This window comes from Ahaetulla prasina, chromosome 2 (assembly GCF_028640845.1).
Source record: "Ahaetulla prasina isolate Xishuangbanna chromosome 2, ASM2864084v1, whole genome shotgun sequence".
NCBI classification, from domain to species: domain Eukaryota; kingdom Metazoa; phylum Chordata; class Lepidosauria; order Squamata; family Colubridae; genus Ahaetulla; species Ahaetulla prasina.
In genome coordinates, this window is record NC_080540.1 from 277,035,518 (window position 1) to 277,058,554 (window position 23,037).

A 23,037-nucleotide genomic window follows, 5' to 3' on the forward strand; every position below is an offset into this window, starting at 1 on the left:
TTTTATTTCTATTTATATTTATATTTTTAGATAAAAGCAGCTAAATTTAAAATTTTCTTAACTTTAAATTGCTGTGTCTAAAAAAAATAAAATAAAACTCCTTAAAAAAACCCAATTAACTATTTTTTAAAGCTCCTCCCCCCAACCCCCCCTTACTTACCCAATTCAAGGGACAAGGCAGGCAGATTGAGTTGCTCACCGATGAGATGGATTGCAGGCAGGCAGATTGAGTTGTTAGCTGATGCAATTGATTGCAGCAGCTGAAGCAAGGCGAGCCCGAAATAAGCAGCAAGCTGCCAAGTGGGGACTGGGTGATTGAGTGGGTATGGGTGGGTTGGGGGCAGGGATTTTTGCTACCAGTTCTCCGAACTACCCACCCCCATCATTATTGGATTGCCCAATCTGGTCTGAAGCGGGAGCATTTCACCCCTGCTCTTGTCTTTTATAATCCTCAGCATTAAAATACAAATATAAGTCCCTGGGAAAAATTTGTACCTAGAAACTTATTTCATTAATTGTACATTTATCTGATTGTAACTAATGGGGTGCAGTTGACGATTTCCTGCTCTAGCGAAGTTATAACATTAAAATTATTTTATCTGGAGGGTCTCTATGCTTAAATGGTTAGTAGTTAAATAGGAGGCAATGTGATGATTCTAGGGTTCCACTATAGCAACCATAAGAAGCTTTGTGAATAGCTATTATTATTACTTTTTCCCCCCAAAAAATGGGCGGCCAAAAGGCTTCAAAACGAAACACTTCCTTCCAAATTCCTGGAGATTGATTTCAGTTGGACATACTTCTACTACCGGATTACATGCTTAGTTACAGTTTAATTGATTGTAAACAAAACCTTTGAGTTTTCTCTGAGGTCAACACAGCTTTAGCTGGTCCTGAATCTTTTTCAAGTAGCTGCCTTTGGTGAATTATTGTATTCAGACTGTACTTCTATCCAAATACAAAAGGTAAGTTTTAATACATTCATCTATACAGCCAGGATGATTAAAGACATCTGTGGCATTTATTATGTTTCTTCTAAAAGAGCGGATCACCTAAACACCAAGAATGTGTTTGATAAGAAAGATTAGACTTTGACAGATGCAGCATACTAATTTCAAAGCTGAGAAAGTATTGAGAAAAGTTGTAATAATCATGTAATGACTACTATAACTTCCTCTCCCTTTCCCTCTGCATCCCCACACCCCCTCCATCTGTCTGTCTGTCTCTCTCTCTCTTTAAAAAAAAATCTATTCTATTCTATTCTATTCTATTCATACATATCTCTAAATGTATGGCACATTTGACCTCTAAAAATTGTTTAGCTACTATCATGCTTCAAATCTGATTTTGCTCCCCATTGAAGATACTGGAAAGCAATACATAATAATAATGCTTTCTTCTTTTTATTGGATGTATGTGAAGGAATGATGGTTTCTTAAAAAGGAATGAAGTCTGACCAGTTTTAGGGGATTTTTTCCTGTTGATATTAAACCAAAAGTATTTTTGCAAGCAATCTATCCATAAAGTGACACCATCTATTGTGCAATCCAATGAACAATAAGTGAAACAATAGCCTGTTGAATTACCAGCAGCCAATAACAATAACAGCCTGCCAATCATGTACTTTCAAGTCTTGTAAAATCTTAACCTTGATTCTTGGCTTTCTCTTAAAAAGTCATCTAAAGTTGGTTAATTGTGTCTGCTACTCATTTAGTCTCTTCTGTTCGATAATCATTGGAATAATTTGAAATAAGAAATTAAGCTTTGGAAAATGTTAATTATTACCTTTACAGTTCTTCTTAGCCCAGAAAATTTATCTTTTTTTTCCATTTTAGGATATCTATCATTATACTATTCCAAGTCTGCAAATAATTATTCTTAGACGAATCTTTGCTTCATTTTGTTAACTAAATTATCTGATATTTAATCTTATGTTTCAGGTTTAGAATACATAAATGTGAACTAGGTGTATTTATCACAAACAAAAGGGTTGTAACTTTTCAATAGGAGGTTCATATTCCCTAATATTTTGGGGAAGAGAATTAAAGATAATAACATATTTTACAGAAGCTGACCTATATCTGAAACATTTAAAGAAAATTCACATGCTGGGCCTGTCTAGAAATTCTGAAATGGTAGAAGCATGTTGCTTTCTCACATTTGTTTTTCTTTTCTTTCTGCATTTTGTATGAAAATGGTATAAGTTGGCAGCTATATCCCCAGGCAGGAATCCAGTCATATGAATGTATGTCAAGAGAAAAATAGTTTGTGTTATTTTTGTTGTTATTGTTGTCTTCACAATCGGTTACAAAAACAACACTAATCAATGGTTCATGATTTAAGTGAAACACACATTAGCAGAAGCAGAAAACCTTGATCGCTGAACTTTCTTCTGAAGCAAATACCTCATCCTTCACCTGGTCCTCAACCCCCACTAGCTTCATCAATGTTCTTTTTGCTCCTAACAAAGCAAATAGAAGTTGGAAAATTACAGCAATACATCTCTTCAGCATCGCACAGTCAAAAATTATTTGATTAATGCATTCCAGTAAATTTAATCCGTGAGTGATCTGAAAACTGAGAACTATCAGCCATGAATTTCTCCCCTCCCTCCCCCCCTTCCTTCTTTCCCACTTCTGGTCTTCTCTGATATAAAAAATGGACAAAGGGAGAAGTTTTTCTCAGCATCCTGCCTGTCCAGATATCCTAATTACTAAAAAGGAAAAAGAAATCATTAGGTTTGCAAATGGATATCAATTTTTTAATATAATAAATTATTATAGTAAAACTATGGATCTGAACTGTAGGCCTGTCAATTAGTTCTGCCTTGTGATATATGACTCATTGTCCCTCCTTCCATCTGCATTTACTTTCCCATCTATCCCGGTTCATGAAGTGTTTCCAATATTCACCGTCTCAATGACTAAGAAGATGTGGAACAGGAAGAGCCTTAAGTATCTCTTGAGCAGCTACTTGTTCAGCTCTTCAGATCCAATTTGTGCAAACAGAAACATCATTTTTCAAAGACCTTATTCCTTCAACTGTGGTAATGCCATTCTCCAGTAAAAAGAGAAGTGGGAAATTGCACATAGTAACATAAAACGCACACAAGCATGGTTATATTAATAAATACAACTTGCAAACATGCTTTATACTGGGCAAATTTGCTTGCAAGAAAATGAGTCTACTATAGTGAATATAATACATGGGTATGTAAAAAAATATAGACAACACTGATGTGGCAAAAGGACAAATACATATTCTACTAAAACTCTCATTGTCATGCCCTTTAACTGTGTGAAACGGCAACAATTTTTAACCAAGGTACTTCAAATAGAATTTGTCCAAAATCTAGGACCCATTTTATTCCCAAGGGAATAAAATGTGGGAACGTTGTGGCCGCTTCTGTGCTACTGGCTGCTGCTGTATTGCTGGGCGCTGTTGTGTTCATGTGCTTGTCATCTTCAATATTCTGCAGAGCTTCCCAGCCAGTCTCAGTCCTTCACTCCTTCCCCCACTCACCTAGCAGCACTCACTCACCTGCCTACTGGAAAGAGAAGGGAAGGGAGAGAGAAAGAAAGAATAAAGGAACAAAGGAAGGGTGGGAGGGAAAAACAGAGAGGAAGGAACTCCTGTATACCCTTCTGGCTCTGCTTCCCTGACCAGCGTGACACCTCTTGTGTGCTCCTGTGCACCCTCAGACACTCTTCCCAACGCAACCCACTCTTCCACACCTCCCATACTCCAATGCAACCTTCATGCATTCTTCTTAACCCATGCTGTTATCTTGCCCACCACCTTGTTGTGGCCTGCCAGTGGAGGTGGCAGCAGATTGGGACAGTGAGGAGGTTGGGGAGGAACATGGGCCAGTCCTGGAGTCTGATGAGGGCTCTGTGTCCGAGGCAGAGAGGGGACCAGGGCCAGATGCCAGTTCTCAGCTGCCTTCAGAGTCAGATATCAGTGAGGCAGATGAACAGATTGAGCCTGTTCCCAGTGTGTTCATGCACAGAGTTGCCAGATGAAGGGAACAGCTAAAGAACAAGGGTCAACTTGAGAGTAAGGCCACAGGTGGACGATGAAGGGCCCCTCCCAGAGGGAATAAAAGAGGAGCGAAAGGAGAGTGGAGTTTGCAGGAGACAATGAGTTCACCTAATTGGTTTGTGACTCTCCGAGACTCTTTACCAAGTTTTGAAGATATCGGCCTGACAGCTCTCCAAGCCAGATAAGGTCTGTGACTGTAAATTCCCTCTTGAAAGACTTTGCTGAAGGTGAATGAGAGGAATTCGCTGTTTGTTTAATAAAAGGGGTTTTGTTGGGAACAGGATTCTGCTTCATGCTTTTTGGGGAAGCCTAGGTCAGAACATATCCCATGGGTCTATTATGCTCTCGGGCTCTCTGCTCCCAGCAATTCCTCCAGGGATCTCTGCACCTCACTGGTGTGTGAGGCATGATCAGGCAGCAAGATGCTGAACTCACTAGCAAGGTTTGAATAGCTGTGAATCCTCAGCAGAGACTGCATTTAAGTTCCCATAAGGAACAATTGGCCTCTTGGTAGAAGCTACTGTGGAATGTGGCTTCTCCATTGTGGCATTTGGAATCTAGTTATTTACAACCCTGGTTTGTTGACTAACAACCACCTCATCTCTCCCTGACATCGTAAATCTTTGCCTTGACTTTCGACTGCTCAATTTGGAGACGTGCCTTGCTCAGCTAAGTCTTATCTATGATTAATTGCTTTTTCCTGCCACTTGTTGTTGGGATTTGCAGAAGCAAGTCTTCCCTTTAATGCTCTGAATGCCTAGGAACTTCTGAAGGCTGCTAAAAGAAGTCAGGATAAGAAAGTAGCCTATTTGACTGATGCAGCATCTCTATCGCCCTCATTCACCCTTCTTGACCCACATGGTCCCCCTGCATACTCTATCCTAACCACACAACACTCTTTGTGCACCTTCCTGAGCTTTGCCACCAGCTGCATGGTCTCCCCAACCTATGTGGCATTCCTAGCATACATTCATAAATTGTACTTGCAGTCTCTTGCTGGCTTCTCCATTGACTTGCTCCGTGCAAACTTCCAACAAGCAAAATAAATGGGGGAGGAAGGAAGGAAGGAAGGAAGGAAGGAAGGAAGGAAGGAAGGAAGGAAGGAAGGAAGATTTCTAATGCTTCCTTTTAGCTTCCCACAAGAAAACTCAATGGGAAAACTAGCAGGAATTTGGAAGTCACTCCCGTTCCCACTGTGTTTTTGCCCATCTGTGTCATTCTGTTTCTCTGCTTATGTAACAAAATATCTCTGAAATGGGGTACAAATTGGCTGGTGGAATTTAAACTGACAATCTGGAATACTAAAGTCCCCCTCTGATGGTTTCCTTTCAGAAATTTAGAGTGCTTTCATAACTCCTTGGAGGCTAAAAATCCTTTTAGTGCCTTGGGATTATCCTGATGCTTGTGCTCAATGAGTCAGCAGTTTTACTATGATTTCATTCCACAGTTATCACAGCTGGACACAGCTTTAGACTGCTCCTTGCAATGCATGTTGCAGCACATTAGTTCTTCAGCTGCCACAGTATTAAAACAGATATCAAACTGTTCTTTATTTGTCTGCACTTGTAGGCTTCATTGACTTCTTCAGGCTGATAGTCATGACTAAAGCATACACTTGGCTGTTCCTCATCTTACTGCTGGCTGCAATTGAGAATAACGAAGGGTGCTACTGTGACCATTATCCCTGGACTGCCTGGTCTGGCTGTTCAAGGACCTGTAATTATGGGACTCAGAATAGACACAGGTAAGTGGGAAATATCATGGTGATTGCAGAACTGATACATTATTATCATTCAATCATCTTAAAAGGATATAACTCTTACTCTTCCCTACCTGATTGCCTTTAAAAGTTAGATCAAAGCTACTTATCTCAGTTGGGAATGATGGGTATTGCAATACAACACATCCAAGGAGAAGCCTGTTGTCAGGTCCCCAAACCCAAAACATAGGTGGTGTTTCTTCAAAGCTCAGTTATGTACTGTTCCATATCTCTAACCAGAATCTTGTTGAACTGAAGCACTTTACTATCTGCACATGGTAAATATTAAAGATTGAATGCTTTCCAGTGTCTTGATGTTCTGGATCATCTAACTGCATCCTAAACTATAGCCATGCTTTGTCCTTTTCAGCTTGTAGATTCCATGAATCTTAATTTCCTTGGCTTGACATATCCTTCTGGTCACAACAAAGCTTTTTTTTTTTTTAATTCTAGGCAAATTGAAGTGGATGATTATTACCGAAAAAACTTCTGTGCACAAATTTGTACGACCCAGGAATCTAGAGCCTGTAACCAGCAGACGTGTCCAATCAACTGCCGGCTTGGAGACTTTGGTCCCTGGTCAGAATGTGATCCATGTGTTAAAAAACAAGTAAGTAAAGTCTAAGTTGGAAAAGATATAGGTAGATGTAGAGAGTAAGGAGGTTGATCTTGAGGGAGATATGCAGGAATCATTGCTTAGGCAAAAAGGAGCTCAGCATTTGTTTAAGTTCATAAGAGTAGGATAACATTTGAAAGCAGCTTAGCAGATGCCTACCTAATTTAGTGGAGTATAAAAAGGAGGAGAAGGAAATATAGCACAATCAGATTTGCAAGATTCTGTTACTATATTCAATTTCAATAAAGATAGTTTCAGCCTTTGTTGACCAGGAGTTGGCCTTTGGATCTATAGGCCACTTGGCACGCAAATGCTCAACTCATTTCAAAACCATGTTGTCAGGAATGTTTTTTAGATCCATTTCCCAAGAGCTCCCAAAACTCTGAAGGGGCCCTCCTCAGACACTTAAAGAAATCTCAAAGGAGTACTGTTCCCATTATTCTTTATTTAGATTCAGGTAACAATATTCACTTGAAGGTGACTGCTAATTTCATAGATAAGGACATGGTACGAATGTTAAGCTTAACCACCGGACTCTCCAAAGCTAACAGTGGTAGATCCAATGAACAGATGGTGCTAGTAGAGCCATCGTTGTGTTTTCTTGATCCAGTCCAGTCTTGCAAGTACCCATTGTCTTAGGAATTCAGTGGTTGCAGTTACAGATCCAGATGTGGACTGGGCACAAGAAATTATTTTATTCTCATCCCCCAAATGTCAATAATACTGGTTGTCCCCATAACCCAAGCCAGAACAGCAAGTAATCTATTTTCCCACGAAATACTCTGATTTTGCAGGTGGGTTTGGGAAGGAAGAGGGAAATAGACCCAATTTCTATTTGAGAAGTAACCATCTCAAATAGATAGGAGCCTCTGTGGCTCAGACTGCTAATGCAGTCTGTTATTAATAGCAGCTGCCTGCAATTACTGCAGGTTCTAGTCCCACCAGGCCCAAGGTTGACTCAGCCTTCCATCCTTTATAAGGTAGGTAAAATGAGGACCCAGATTGTTGGGGGCAATAAGTTGACTTTGTATATAAATATATAAATAGTATGAAGACTATTGCTAACATAGTGTAAGCCGCCCTGAGTCTTCGGAGAAGGGCGGGATATAAATGCAAATAAAAAAAAATCTCAGATGTTTATTCACCTTTCCAAATCACCATCGTCTGGACTAACATTTTGGTCTCCAGGAGTGATGGAATGGTGAGGGCAATTCATAACTATAATCTCCTTACCCAAGTAAAGTTTGCTACCCCCCATGCAACTTGATTAGTACTTATCCAAGTACTAACCAAGTCAAATCCTGTTATGTTTTATTTATTTATTTTGAGATCAGCCAAGGCGGGTATGGTGCTACCAGCTGCTCCATTTCCTTCTGTAAAAGTACATGGAGAAAACACTTTCTGCCTCATTTATTACCCTTCTATTTTTTAGTTTCGTACCAGATCCTTTACCCAACTAGCTCAGTTTAAAGGTCAGCCATGCAATGAACCTTTGGTGGAGTCACGACCGTGTTTTCCCACAAAACTTTGCAACATGGAGGAAACAAACTGTGGCAACAAATTCCATTGCGAAAATGGTAACTCGATAGTCTATTTCTTTTATGATTTTGATGCCTTGGAAATATAAATAATATAAATACAAATAATACGCTTTTGAAAAAAAGATAATAAAAATGTACTTTATTTTAAATTCAAGAAAATGAAAGACCTTATTTTAGCCATTCAACAACAATTGTGATAAACAAATGTAATGAAAATTGAAACAGAAAACTTGACAAGAAAATAAATGCTGGTTATACAAAGAACAGGAGAAGACTGTTGAACATTTGGTATGTGGTTATAATAAGATTATTCAGAGTATTTGGAACTACTAACCATATTGATTCATTAGACTGTTGATTGACAGCAGTTGCTAGAGACAGAAGGTTCATTGGAAAGAACTAGAAAAAATAGATAAATGTAAAGATCTTCAATTATAGCTGGAGTGAATGATGAAAATGAAAGTAATAATGTGCCAATTGGTATGGTTGGAGGCGTATCAATAGATCTGAAAAAGTATTTAAGGAACAATTCCATAGAAATGGAGAAAATCTCAACTCAACAATTATAAAAAGACTCATTATTTGAATCAGCACATATATGGTAATATCTTAAAACAATCAGATCCAGTCAGAAGTATCTTATAGACTGGGGCCCTCAAACTATGGCCCCTGGGTGGGATATGGCCCGCTGAAGCCATTAATCCAGCCCACACAGGACCGCACAGCCCACACAGAGGCCTCAGGAAGGCAAAAATGGGCCCATTTTGGATGGCAGAGTGGTTCTGGAGGCCAAGGAGGTCAAAAATGGGCCCATTTTTGGCTTCCCCAGCCTCCAGAGAGAAAGGGAGGGAGAGAGAAAGGGAGGGAGAGAGAAAGAGAGAGGGAGGGAGAGAGAGAGAGAGAAAGACACACATACACATACAGAAGTCTCTCTCTCTCACACACCCCAAGGCAGCCACATCCCTTCACTAACCTGATTTCTACCCCCAAGAGCATAACAAATTAAGTTTTAATTTGTGTGCATTGTTTAATGGGTTTCTAAATTGGCCATGCCCACCCAGTCACATGACCACCTAGCCACGCACACCCAACCAGTCCGGCCCTCCAACAGTCTGAGGGACTGTGAATTGGCCTTGTTTAAAAAGTTTGAGGACCCCTGTTATAGACTAAGTGTAAATAGTAACAACAATAATAATAATTAATAGTAATAACAATACCATTAGATAATCATCTATCAGAAACCATCTCTGCAATTTAAAAATGTGCTTAGTACATTAACTTCATGTATCAACTTTGGTGGCAGGGAAGACACTGTATCCTACATATGCTGCTAAACCAGAGTCCTTGGGCATATATACCTCAGGCTGGGGTCTGGAAGTAACAGGAAGGCCTCCAGATGTGGAGAAGCTTTCAATAGAGAAGGAACTTCTATTGGTCACAGCTGAGGGCAATTCTCTTATTCTTTGACACTCTTGTCAATTTTTGGTCTCCTCCCTTGAAGTATGACATATTTTTGTGGTTCCCTCCGGAGGTGGTATTCATTTACCTTTGCTACTGGTTCGCAAATTTGGGTGCATGCGCAGGGCTTTCCAAGCATATGCAGAGCATCAAAAACATGGATAAATGGGACATGATTACATCCGGGCAGGTGGGCAGAGCCTCCCGCAGCCGCCACTACTTGTTTGCCCGAACCAGATAGAACTGGCTGAATACCACCACTGGTTCCCTTCCCCCTACAAACATTCTATATATTATCAGTGATAGTTGTGGAGTTATCCCAATTTTACTGGCTCTAAGGGATCTAACCAATAATAACAAAAAGGCTACGTATGCAGAATATTTCTTTCCTCCATAATAATGTAAGCATTCATTCCTTATAGAGTCGTTTGTCTGCTTTTCTTTAAAAAACAATGGCTTCTAACATTCTCCTCCTCCTCCTCCTCTTCCTCTCCCTCCTCTTCTTTCTCTTCCTCTTCCTCTTCTTCTTCTTCTGTTCCTCTTTCTCCTCTTCTTCTTCTTTTCCTTCTCCTCCTCCTCCTGCTCCTCCTCTCTTCCCCTCCTCCTCCTCCTCCTCCTTGTTGGCAAAAGGTCGCTGCATTAGCCAGAAGTTAAAATGCAATGGAGAAAATGATTGTGAGGATAATTCAGATGAAAGGAACTGTCCACGTGTGCGACCCGTGTGTGCTAGAAAACATGAGAGCATTCCTGGTGTGGGCCTAATGGGCCACGGGTAAGTCATGTTTAAAGTGCTCAAGGGAAAGAGGAATAAGAAGCAATAACTCAAAGGAATTAAAGACATAAACTATGAAAAAGGAAAGGAAACACAACTAACACTAGTTTAAAATAAAGACCATTCATTATTACTGCTCCATGCTTTTCTGACCTTGCAAATCATCTGGGGTTCCTCCATATCCATACATGGCTGCAAATGTTACCATTTTATTTTGTTCCATAGTTATACATTAAGATGCTCAATTTCATTTAGAGCCAGTTATCTGAGAAGGGAAGAAGAGCGATTGCAGACAGACATTTAGAAAAGAACTTAGACAGATAAGAACATGGAAAAAAGGAGGATCTAAGTCTAGCTTTATCAAACTTGATGCCTTCCCAGTATTTTGGACTACAGCTCCCATAATGGGGCAAGTATGGTCAGGTATGATAGGCATTGTAATCTAAATTTCTGGAGGTCACCAGGAATCATTTAAGTTATTGATGAATTTAATGAACCAGTTTTTGGCCTGTTTGCTCTGTTACCATATAAGGATGTGGTTTTATTTATTCTTCAGCAAAACACCAACTTGAGCAGAAACCCCTCCCCTACTATGAATAATTAAGGAACTGATCCAGGGTGCTTTTCATGACTGGATGCAAAATTCTTACTGTTTTCCCTTAGATATCATATTTTGGCAGGAACGCATCGAGGTGAAGTTCTCCATAATTCTTTTAATGGAGGCACCTGCAGACTTGTGAAGACCAGTGACTTGAGGAAAACATATCGTCTTCCTGCAAACTTAGAATCTGTTTTCTTCCAGGTAACTATCAAAAGATATTAAGCATGTTGGCTGTAAGCGTGGGTTTTACCCATCAACAAGTTGTATTTATATATATAGAAATGCTTTATATTTGTGCACGAGTGCTAGGACTGTCTGCAGAATCTGGTTAAAAGAGTAGTTGTGACAATGCAATGGAAGCTCTGCTTGTTTTTAATTTGCATCGAGCACATAAACTTAGCAAACTTAGCATTTTCAGATATCTTTTATAAGTTACTAAATTAAGAACAGCAAATTCTCGCCCAAGAAGTCAAAGTCTTCTCTCTCTCTTGTTCTTCTGTGTGCATCCAAACAGCTTGTCATGCCCCTGTCGGAGTCTGAATCTGAGGAGGAAAGCAAACAGCTAACAGAGAGCAGGAGAGTGGCTCCTGTGGAGGAAACTGGGGAAGGGCAAAGTCAGGCTGGGCAGAGCAGGGGAGAGGTAGAACAAGGGAGAGGGGGTTCAGATGAAGACTAAGGCCCACCTCCTCCTCATTCTAGGGCATGCAGGGAAGAATGGACAAGAGAGCAATGTGGGTTGTGTGGCTTATGAGGGAGGAAAGGGCCCTGATTCCCTACACAAGGCACACCTGGGGATGGAGTTTAAAGAAGAGGCAAATGGGAGGGGCGATTGTTGGGGACAAATGCTGAGTTCATCTTGTGTTAACTGCTTTATCTGCCTTCCTGGCATCCTCTCAACTGGTTTGATTTACTGCCGTGCTATTTCACTTCTCGAACTCCTTATCTTGCTTGCCCTGCCGAATCAATTACCTTATCTTGCCTTGTTGGATTTATAGTTGGCAGTTTTCTGCTTATAACACTTGGACTAGAGTATTTTCAGCCAAAAGATGTTACGCTCTGGTCTGGAGTTTTTCTCCAGACCAGAGAGTAAAAGGGACATTGGGGGCAAAGTTGGAGCTAATAAAGGGACTCATACTTATTCTCTGGCCTTTGTGCCACACCCCAGGTCATCACACAGCTATAGGCAGCTTCCAACCTTAGGATGGTAGCTATCCAACTTACTTTGTGTGGCTCTGCCTATTTTCAAAGATCATGGGTGAGGAACATTCAACAAGAGAGATCTGCTCTTGTACTGGGAAACAGAATGGGGGAAAAAAAGAATGGGTTGTCTATAAGGAGGGAGAGAAAATGGAACTAGAGAAAGGAGGTTGCAATCATGCCAGGCTCAGCCTCAGCTTGAGTGGTATGCAGGCAAGCAGGTAATGAAAAGTGTCAGCTCTTTGAAGTAGGCCAGTTCAAGAAACTGATATTTATATTTACTGCTAAATTATTGTTGTGGTCTGTCAAAAACCATCACTGCTCTTTCCAAGGACACCAAGGTCAAGATGGAGCTGTTCTGTGTCTCCTCACACTTCATGATTTCTCAGAATTGGGCAACCTTCAACATTTGAATGGCTTCTCTTCAGATACTGTGGGTGCCCCATCACTGGAGGCTTTCAAGAAGAAGCTGGACAGCTGTTTGTCTGAAATGGTATAGGGTCTCCTGCTTGAGCAGGGGGTTGGACTAGATGACCTCCAAAGTCCCTTCCAACTCTGTTATTCTATGTTCTAACCATTCCACATTTCTCACCTCTTCCTTAAAACCAAAGCTAAATTTCTCCACAAAAGACACTTTAAAAAATGCAGTTGTGGGAATTAGATATTCCAGCTATGGGGATTAGTATCCACTCCTGTCAATGCCCTTTAAGAAATAAGATTCAATCCAGTAGTGGGATTCAAATCCTGTTGCTACTGGTTTGCTCGTGGGGGCGCACATGCTCCTGCACACGTGCAATGCTTCTGCGCATGCACAAAAACGTCCAGGCATGTGGGTGGAGCCTCCCACCGCCGCTACCTGTTCGCCTGATCTGGGCCGAACTGGTAGCAACCCACCACTGATTCAGTCCTTTTTCAAACCAGGTTTCTGTAATTATATCTCTCCATAGGTAGTGAATGAAGAAGATGAGGTGGTTTCAGAATATTACAATGATTTAATTCCCTTTGAAAGCCATACTTCTCAGAGTAGCTCTTTCTCTGGCTCCGGCCAAAGCCGATCTGGAATCCCATTCCTGTTCTCCAAGAAGACAAAAGTTCACATCACATCCTCTTCCTCCTTCAAGGAAGCAATACAAGCTTCAAAGAAAAAGGTATTGCTGTTTTTATTCTAGCTTTTGATTCCATCTGCAGAAGCCAATAAGTGAGACACCAGGAAAAGTCACTTGTTCATTAGCCTGCTCACACAGAAAACATTTCTGTATTGAATTGCTTTCTGCGTTGGGCGTGAGTGGCAAATGTTATTGCATGCCCGAAATGTCGATGCTGATTGTTTTAAAATTGCAAGAAAAAGCTGTTCAGTTCATTTGACAAGGTGTGTGTGTGTGTGGGGGGGGGAAAGAACCATTATTTTTCTTATCCAGATTAGTCATTTCTGTTTTAAAAATGAATTTAAACTATTTTGAAATGAGAAACACTTCTGTTTTCTAGTTGGTGACATCTGGCTTTTCAAACGCAGGACATTTTTGGATTTGTAGCCAAATAAGACCCATCTCCTTTTGTATAGTGATTACCAATGCTCACTAGAGACTGATTATCTTAGAGCACGAGTGTCAAACTCGCCGTGTCCCGTCAATGTCACATGACGTATCGTGATGTTTTTGCCAGGGGTGAAATGCTACCGTATCGGACCAGATTGCGTGATCCCATAGCGATCATGGCCGGTAGTTTGGCGATCCGGTAGCGATGGCAGAGCAAAGCTCCGCCCACCCACCCGGGTGTCATTACTTCCTGGTTTTAACCAGGAATTAATGTGTTTTTGACCTTCTGACATGCACAGAATATTTTGCGCATGCACAGAAGTTCTGTGCGCGCATGTGATGCATGGCGCACATGTGATGCGCAGCGCGTGCACTCCTGAGCCGGTAAGGAAGGTAAGTAGATTTCACCCCTGATTTTTGCTTTCATGGAACTGGGATGGGCATGGCCTGTGTGTGACACTTCTGGCCCACGGGCTGCCATTTTGACACCCTTGATAGACATTTCAGTGGAAAAATACAACACTCGTAAAATTTAAAGATGCATACTTTCTGAAAGCACCATTGCCCTGCAATCGGGATAGGAGTAGGTAGATGTGTGGCCAGAAGTGACTGCCCCATGTATTTGCTGGAAAAGTGCAGTAAAAAGATTATCCAAGAAGAACTTATTCAAATCAGGAGAAGTGCATTTCGTGAAGCAAGATACAGATCATTTATTTATTTATTATTTAGATTTTTATACCGCCCTTCTCCCGAAGGACTCAGGGCGGTGTACAGCCAAATTAAAACAATACAATATACAATTTTAAAACAACAAATTAAAATAACATATTCTATAATGGCCAAAAAATTTAAAAACCGTCAAATTTGACCCAATAAAACAGAATACCCAATTTAAAATTATTAAAATTCAAAAAATTCAAAATTTAAAAATTAAGAATTAAGAATTAAGCCAGTCCCGCTTGGATGAACAATTTTCAATTCACGGCGAAAGGTCCGAAGGTTAGGTAATTGACGCAAACCAGTTCGTTCCAGAGGGTAGGTGCTCCAACAGAGAAGGCCCTTCCCCTGGGGGCCGCCAGCCGGCATTGCTTGGCGGACGGCACCCTGAGAAGACCCTCTCTGTGTGAGCGTACGGGTCGGTGGGAGATCATCCTCGACTTACGACTTTCAAATGAGGCACCTGTACACAGATAGTCCTCAACCTACGATCACAATTGAACCCAATATTTCTGTTGCTAAGCGAGACAATTATTAAGTGAATTTTGCTCCATTTCACGACCTTTCCTGCCACAGTTGTTCAGTTAATCACTGCAGTTCTTAAGTTAGTAACACAGTTGTTAAGTGAATATGGCTTCACAGGTACGACAGTTGCAGCATCCCCGTGGTCATGTGATTAAAATACAGATGCTTGGCAACTGACTCATATTTATAACGGTTGCAGTGTTCCGGAGTCATGTGATCACCTTGTGCGACCTTCTAACAAGAAAAGTCAAGGGGGACGTCAGATTCACTTAGCAACCGTGTCATTAACTTAACAACTGCAGTGATTCACTTAACAACTATGGCAAGAAAGGTTGTAAAATGGGGGCAAATTTCACTTAACAACTATCTTGCTTAATTGTGGTTGTAAGTTGAGGACTACCTGTATACAGGTGCCTCATTTGAAAGCACGGGACTTGATAGAATCCTTTGGTTATAATTGTCACCCTTCTTCCAATAAAGTCTATCCATGCTGGACAGGCTGTAGCATTTCTGCCTTTGTCTTAATATTTATATATGTGCAAATGTGATATGAATCTTCAGTAGTTAAAAGCTTATGCATATTACTTTCCAGAATGTTTATTTTAAACAAATATGCTTAATGGCATTTGTTCCATTCAAAGTCTATATTCCTTTTTCCAAGGAAGGCAAATACGAGCATGATCTATTAGAAAACATCTAATAGTGTTTTCAGTTTTAAGAACTGCTTTTATTACTGCAGAGATTATTAGCAACAATAATAGCATCGGTATTTCATGCAGGAGTATGGCCAAGAATTGCAAATTGAATAAGTGTTAATATAAAACCTATGTAAGTTATACGAGAGGACTGAATGTCCACGCACAAATATTATTTAAAACTTTAGGATTAAAAAAGATTAAAATCTACCATTAAATGAAGCAGAGAATTTAAAAGAGAGCTGGTAATTTTTCTCTAGCTTGGAGTGCCATTTTATTTATTTATTTATTTTATTCCATACTGAAAGGCTTCAAGTAGTACAGCAATGATGTCACAGTGGAAGCACAGCTAACATGTACATGTCTTTTTTTTGGTTTCTGGGGATTTTCAGGGTAGCTTAAAACATGATAGCCCAAGATACCATCCTGATGTATCTATTTTAGAACTTAATTGATCAAATAAAAGGAATATATTGTATTTTCCCAGACATAGCGTGGGCATATGTTTGCATGTGTGTGTGCATGCATTTAGGGGCCACAGAAATGGATCCAGGACTATGTGCTACCTAGATACAAATTGCTGACTTAAAATTTCTCATTAACAAGCTCATTTTAAAAAATATGGACCAGGCTATTGATTTGGTTGGCTGCAATAAAGAGGTGATAAAGAGATTCTAATTTTGGTTCGATAAAACCATAATCGTTACCGATCATTGCATATCATGGATCTAGGAAAAGACATCTTAATTATCAACCGGAGTCACATCCAAATTTTCTTTCTTCATTTTTAGGAGTCCAACTTTATTAGGATCCATAAAGTCATAGCGGTATCCAACTTCACAATGAAGGAATCAGATTTGCAGCCTTCTAAGGTGTTCTTAGAGGCGCTTAATAGCTTGCCCCTGGAGTACAACTATCCCCTTTACAGCCGGATATTTGACGATTTTGGCACACATTACTATTCCTCTGGGTCACTGGGAGGCAGATATGATCTCCTTTATCAGTACAGCACTGAAGAGCTGAGAAATTCAGGTATATGGTCCTCAGCAAAACAAATGGGGACCCATTACTGGGCCAGTAACTATATTGGGAATGGAGAAGTTGCCTTATCCTTTCACTGTGCAGCACGGTAATTCATCCTTTTCTTTCCATGGGTCTTTTTTAGTGAGCAGGGGGTTGGACTAGAAGACCTCTAAGGTCCCTTCCAACTCTGTTATTCTGAGAGGATTAAAAGAGAAGGGAACCAAAGCTACATTTCCACCAAAGTCTGAAAAACACATCCACTTTGGGAGAACGCAAGGCTTAGAAAAATGGAAGGCATGTGAAGTGCCTGTGAGGGGTCCTTGGTGGTCTCTGAGCTTGTTTGTTTTCTTGCAGACATTTCAATACATGGACTAGGTGGTACCATCAGTGCTAGTTGCCTAGTTGCGGGGTAAAATGCTACCGGTTTGCTCCAGTTCAGGTGAACTGGTAGTTATAAAAAGCTACTGGTTCATCCAAACCAGTATTTCCAATGATCATGTATTGCGCAGTTTATATTCGCTAGAAAGCAGGTAATCCTGCTTCCTAGCGAAGCTAAATTGGTATTTTCCCCCCTCACTGTTCTACTTACCTAGTGAAGTCTTCTTTTTCTGTGCGAAGTGTCCATTTGGTGCGCATTGCGCGTGCGTACACAAAGCATGCCTTTGGCACGCACCGTGCATGTGCAGGCAGCGAACCGGTGGCAATCCGCAGAGGATTTCACCACTGCCTACTTGGACAATAAAACATCTGCAAGAAAACAACCAAGGTCACAGAGCACCAAGGATCTGTCATTTCAACCCTGAAATGTCATTTCAACACTTGAAAAGTCAGGTTTACATGACTGCCTCACAGAGTGATCCTACTGTGATAGAGAAATGCTTCAGTCTTAGGGAACATGAGGACCCCAAACCCAACGGATGAGCAGAAATAAACACAAAGAAATGTCTCCATTTCTTGGTTTATTTTATTGTCTTTTACTATATTAAAATTATCGCTGCCTCCAGATGAAAAACAAATGGCACAAAAAGCTTCTTATTAATGTACCCCTAAGAATAAAATGATGCGTCCTACTTTTTCATCATTCAAAATATACACTGTATAAGAGTTAAATTTACTAAAATGAATGTGTACAATTTGCAGCAATTTAAAAGCAACTAATTAAACCCAAAATCTAGACAGCGTACTAAAAAGCAGAGACATCACCCTGCCAACAAAAGTGCGTATAGTCAAGGCTATGGTGTTCTCAGTTGCAATGTATGGCTGTGAAAGCTGGACCATAAGAAAGGCTGAGTGCCAAAGAATTGAGGCCTTTGAACTCTGGTGCTGGAGAAGACTCCTGTGAGTCCCTTGGACTGTAAGGTGATCAAACTGGTCAGTCCTAGAGGAGATCAACCCTGACTGGTCTTTAGAAGGCCAAATCCTGAAGATGAAGCTCAAATACTTTGGCCACCTAATGAGAAGGAAGGACTCACTGAAGAATGCTGGGAAAGATTGAGGGCAAAAGAAGAAGGGGACGACAGAGAATGAGGTGGCTGGATGGAGTCATTGAAGAGTAGGCGAGAACTTAAATGGACTCCAGAGGATGGTAGAGGATAAGAAGGCCTGGAGGAACATTGTCCATGGGGTCACGATGGGTTGGACATGACTTCGCAACTAACAACAACAACAATTAAACCCAAAATAATAATTCTATTAAAAGTTGCTTAGAAGACTTATGTAAGAGATGGGAAACTGGAACAATAATATCCAACCAAAGCAGAAAAGTAAAACATCCTCAAATTAAGAAAAAGCTGCATGTACAGATATAATTAATAAGAATATGTCCTTTGGGTCTACAGCTCTTCCTATTGTAAATTGAATGGCCATTTTAATTTTTCAGTCTCGCTTCCTTACATGTCAAATGCATATAATTTAGATGAAGTGGGGAGGAGGAGGGGGAAGAAAGCAGGAATACTCATTTTTTTAAAATGCTAAAATATTCTAGAAATAATTTTCATTTCTTAAGGTTTAACACAAGCAGAATCACAAGAGTGCATCCGGACAGAAACAACCAGGCGTATCTTCGGTTTTAAAAGGAGGAAAGTGAGAACAAGCTGTACGAGCAACAGAATGTCTGCCCGCCATGAAGGTGATTATCAAGGAAAATGTGACCCTTTGGGAATATAGGGTTACAATTTCGGTCCAAGAGCTTCCAAAGACAAATGATAAGAATGTTAATACCACTAAGGTTTACTCAAACACTTGTGTGCCTCCTTTAATTTCCTGTTAACCTTCAGGGTCAGATATCTGAAAATAGCAATAGCATTTATATATCACTTCATAGTGCTTTATAGCAGGGGTCTCCAACCTTGGTCCCTTTAAGACTTGTGGACTTCAACTCTCAGAATCTGGGAGTTGAAGTCCACAAGTCTTAAAGGGACCAAGGTTGGAGACCCCTGCTTTATAGCACTCTATAAGTGAGGAGTGTCAAACTCAATTTCATTGAGGGCCGCATCCGGGTTGTGTTTGGCCTCGGGGAGGAGGGGCAGGGTAGGCGTGGCCAGGGTAGGTGTGGCCAGTTCGATATCACTCATGTCGGGGGCACCTGTGGTGGCCTGAGTGCTCTGCCAGCAAAAGCGGAGCTCGGGAGGGTCACATTTTCACTGGCAGAGGCACCCTGGGCCGGTCCTTCACTGTTTCCAGGGCAGCCCCGTAGGCTAGATCTAATCACCCCACAGGCCGGATCTGGTCCCCGGGCCTTGAGTTTGATAACTCAAGTGGTTTACAGAGTCAGCCTATTGCCCCAATTTAGAGTTCATTTTACTGACCTCAGAATGATGAAAGGCTAAATCTACCTTGAGCTGGAGAGGATCGAACTCCTGGCAGTGAGCTAAATTAGCCCGAAATACTGAATTCTAACCACTGCACCACCACGGCTCCTAAATATGGGTAGTCCTTGACTTACAATCACAATTAAGACCAGTATTGCCATTGCTAAGCTAGATGGTTTTTAAGTGAGTCATACCCTATTTTATTCTGTTTTTACTATGATTCTTAAGTGAATCACTGCAGTTGTTAAGTGAATCACATGGTCATTAAATAGAGTTTCCCCCATTCATTTTGCTTATCGGAAGCCAGCTGGGAAAGTCACAAATGACAATCACTTGATCTCGGGATGCTGCAACCATTGTAGTTACCAAGCACCTGAATCTTGATCACATGACCATGGGGATGCTGCAAAAGTCATAAGTGCGAGGACCAGTCATAATTTTTCAGTGCTGGTGTAACTTTGAATCACTAAACTAATGTTTGTAAGTCAAGGACTACTTGCAGAGCACTGAGGTCTAAGAGTTTTTCTGGGTTGGGCTTTAAAAGAGACTAGCCCAAATGTTGCTTGCTACAAGCCAGGCAGAAGAAAGATAGATAGATAGTCAAAAGAAAGATGCCTCTTTTGTATATAGTTTATTTTATTTATTTATTTGTCGAGTATGTATTAGATAATTTATATAATTATATGCATGAATTGAATACATAAAATGAATACAATTAAAGGGAACATTAGGACAAGGATGGTAGGCACGCTGGTGCTCTTTTGCACGCCCCTTACAGACCTCTTCCGAATGAGGTGAGGTCAACAGTAGCCCGTCTAAGGTTAGAATTTTGGGGGTTTTGGGATGAAACCACAGAGTCAAGTAGTGCATTCCAGGCATTGACTGTTGCTGATGTTGTGACTGAGGCCCATGTATTGATTACCAAACGCAATTTAGTCCTGAAGAAACTTATTTTATTAAAACAGCTGAGAATTAATTCATTCTCAGCTTAGTCCAAAACAAATTCTTCATAAACAGTCCTTAGGCCTTATCATCAACCTTTGTTGTCTTTGGCAACCTGCCAAAGGCTTTTTTTTTGGCAAAGCCCCAACAAAGTTCAAGAGACTCTGACAAGAAGCACTGGAATCAATGTTGCTTTTCTACAAAGAATCCAACGGCTTGTTGCTGCTCTTTTAAGCTTTATGGGAGTTGTCCTTTTTGCTTCAGCTGCTCTTGCCTTCTGGCAGCTCTTCTCATGCATGCACTAGGAACAGGCTCCTCATGTTCCTCTGCCTCTCTGCTTTCTGCCTCTGGAGGTTCCGGAGTCTGCGCAACACTCCCAGATGGCCTTGGCCCCATCTCTACCTCCGATGCAGAGCCCTCACCTGGGCCTTCTCCTGACTCCAGGACTGGCCCATTGTCCTCCCCAGCCTCCTCACTGTCCAACTCCGCTGCCAGGTCCGTAGCTGCTGGCAGACCACAACAGCTGAAGTCATATTTTCTGCAGTCGAGTTTGGAACGGTTCACTTTAAATTTATATCTATTGTGTGCTCGAGTATTATTGTGGTTGAAGCAGAAGTAGTCATTGTCAAGTAGGACATTGTAGCAGATGATTTTATGAGCTATGCTTAGGTCATACCGAAGGCGGCGTAGTTCTACATTTTTTAAGCCCAAAATTTCAAGTCTGCTCTGTTGGCATTAGGTATTTGCGAGTGAAGGAGTGGAGGACTCTTCTTGTGAAATATTTCTGGACACGTTCAATTGTATTAATGTCCAATATGTAGTGCAGGTTCCAGACAGACAGACTAAGTTTAAAAAGTAATTATAAAAGACAAATAGCTGGAAAGGATGTCCTGAGTCCTTCGGGAGAAGGGCGGTATAGAAATCTAATAAATAATAATAATAAAATAATAATAATGTCCAAAAGTCAGGGTTTAGAAAATGTTGCTAATGGCCACAGTGGTGCATTTCAAGGAATTGCCTGTTTTATATGTGCATCTCACATCTTTTTTGATCTGTATTTGTTTCTCAGATATCTAACAAGGAAGGGCAGAAGCAAAATGCAAATAATGTAAAATGAAAAAGCTCTATTCCAGGATCTGCAAACATTATGTAAATTTTAGTGAATTCCTGTGAGAATCCAAAATATGAGATTTCCTAACGATAGAAACTGGTTCCCCAGCTTCTAGTATTCATACTCTGTTTCTGTCTTCAGAAATTCTACCAGATGCTTTCAAAATGCTTGAGGGCTAGAAACTTAAGAAAAGGGAGGGAAGGATGTTTATTTGTGGGCCACCTCTTAAACTCTGCAAAGGAGGGTTTTGAATACATACAGCTTTATTAATAGTTCTTAGTGATGCCAAAGCTGTTGTTTCACAGTGCTGGTATGGCTGTTGAAGAAGCTTGATGGCATAATACATCCTGCCTGTTTTGGTGCACCAATGGATAAATTTACTTTTAAAAAAATGCAGCAAAGGACATTGTTAGGCGAAGATGCTTTACTAATTCTTCCTGGTTTCCAAGAGTGGCTTTGACAAAATATTTTCTGTTTCGATTTCTGATCGTTGCTACGATCGTTATTGCTTATGTTGCTGCTCCAATCAATGACCTTAAATCTGTCTTCCAGGTTCATTTCTGCAATCCTCAGAGAAGTCCGTATCCTTCATCAAAGGTGGAAGATCCCAGTTTGCTGCAGCTCTTGCCTGGGAAAGGAAAGGAGCTTTTCCTGAGCACACCATCTTTACCAATTGGCTGGAATCGATGAAGGACAATCCAACCGTGATTGACTTTGAGGTAGCGATAAAGGACAATATTTGTAGCTCAGGGTTGAAATGAGGTGTCCTTGCTGGTCTCTGAGCTTGGTTGTTTTCTTGCCGATGTTTCATTCCCCAAACTAGGTAGCAATAGCACTGAGACTTATATACTTTTCATAGTACTTTGCAGCCCTCTCTAAGCTGTTTACAGAGTTAGCCTATTGCCCACAATTTGGGTCCTCATTTTACCCACCTCAGAAGGATGGAAGGCTTGATCCGGTCAGTCAACCTTGATCCGGTCAGAATCGAACTCCTGGCAGTGAGCAGTGAGTTAGTCAGCAGTACTGCATTATAACCACTGCTGTCTCTCAGGGCGGCCTTCCATTTATTTCTGAATGGAAACCTTGAATCTTCTAAGAAAAGTGGCAACATGAAAAGCATTTGTCAGCCACCTGTGAATATCAGGAATACAAAGCGAGATATCACTAATGAGACTGCCATAACAGTGTAGGTAGTCTCTGTAGGAGCCCCGGTGGTGCAGTGGTTAGAGTGCAGTACTGCAGGCTACTTCTGCTGATTGCTGGCTGCCTGCAATTTGGCAGATCAAATCTCACCAGGCTCAAGGTTGACTCAGCTTTCTATCCTTTTGAGGTGGGTAAAATGAGGACCCAGATTGTTGGGGGCAATAGGCTGACTCTAAACCGCTTAGAGGGGGCTGTAAAGCACTGCGAAGAGATATATAAGTCTAAGTGCTATTGCCATTGCTATTGACATATGACCAGAATGGAGCCTGCCCATTATGACCTTGATGGTAATAAAAAGGTCAGCCACAAACCAGCTTTGTACCATTGGCCTTTGTGCAGGAAATGGGATTGGCAGTGTCTGAAAATAAATCTGCCTTTTTGCAGCAGTCGTGAAGTGAACACCGCTATCATTAAGCTAACCAATAGTTTGCAATGGGCACAGTTTTGCCGAAAACCAGAAGTGCTGATTTTCAGCAAAATTGTTTTAAAAC

General features: G+C 40.9%; 1 protein-coding gene across 1 annotated transcript in view; it reads left to right on the forward strand.

Annotated features, from left to right (window-relative positions):
* The first annotated feature begins 865 nt into the window (after positions 1 to 865).
* C6 (complement C6) overlaps positions 866 to 23,037 on the forward strand; it is a 63,172-nt gene continuing 41,000 nt past the window's right edge. Inside the window, exons 1-10 of the mRNA XM_058173280.1 lie at positions 866 to 965; positions 5,611 to 5,785; positions 6,254 to 6,410; positions 7,849 to 7,993; positions 10,046 to 10,187; positions 10,851 to 10,989; positions 12,933 to 13,133; positions 16,249 to 16,489; positions 18,486 to 18,608; positions 21,896 to 22,062. Of these exons, the coding sequence (XP_058029263.1) occupies positions 5,640 to 5,785; positions 6,254 to 6,410; positions 7,849 to 7,993; positions 10,046 to 10,187; positions 10,851 to 10,989; positions 12,933 to 13,133; positions 16,249 to 16,489; positions 18,486 to 18,608; positions 21,896 to 22,062 (1,461 nt within the window). The 5' untranslated portion in view covers positions 866 to 965; positions 5,611 to 5,639. The remainder of the gene's footprint in view (positions 966 to 5,610; positions 5,786 to 6,253; positions 6,411 to 7,848; positions 7,994 to 10,045; positions 10,188 to 10,850; positions 10,990 to 12,932; positions 13,134 to 16,248; positions 16,490 to 18,485; positions 18,609 to 21,895; positions 22,063 to 23,037) is intronic.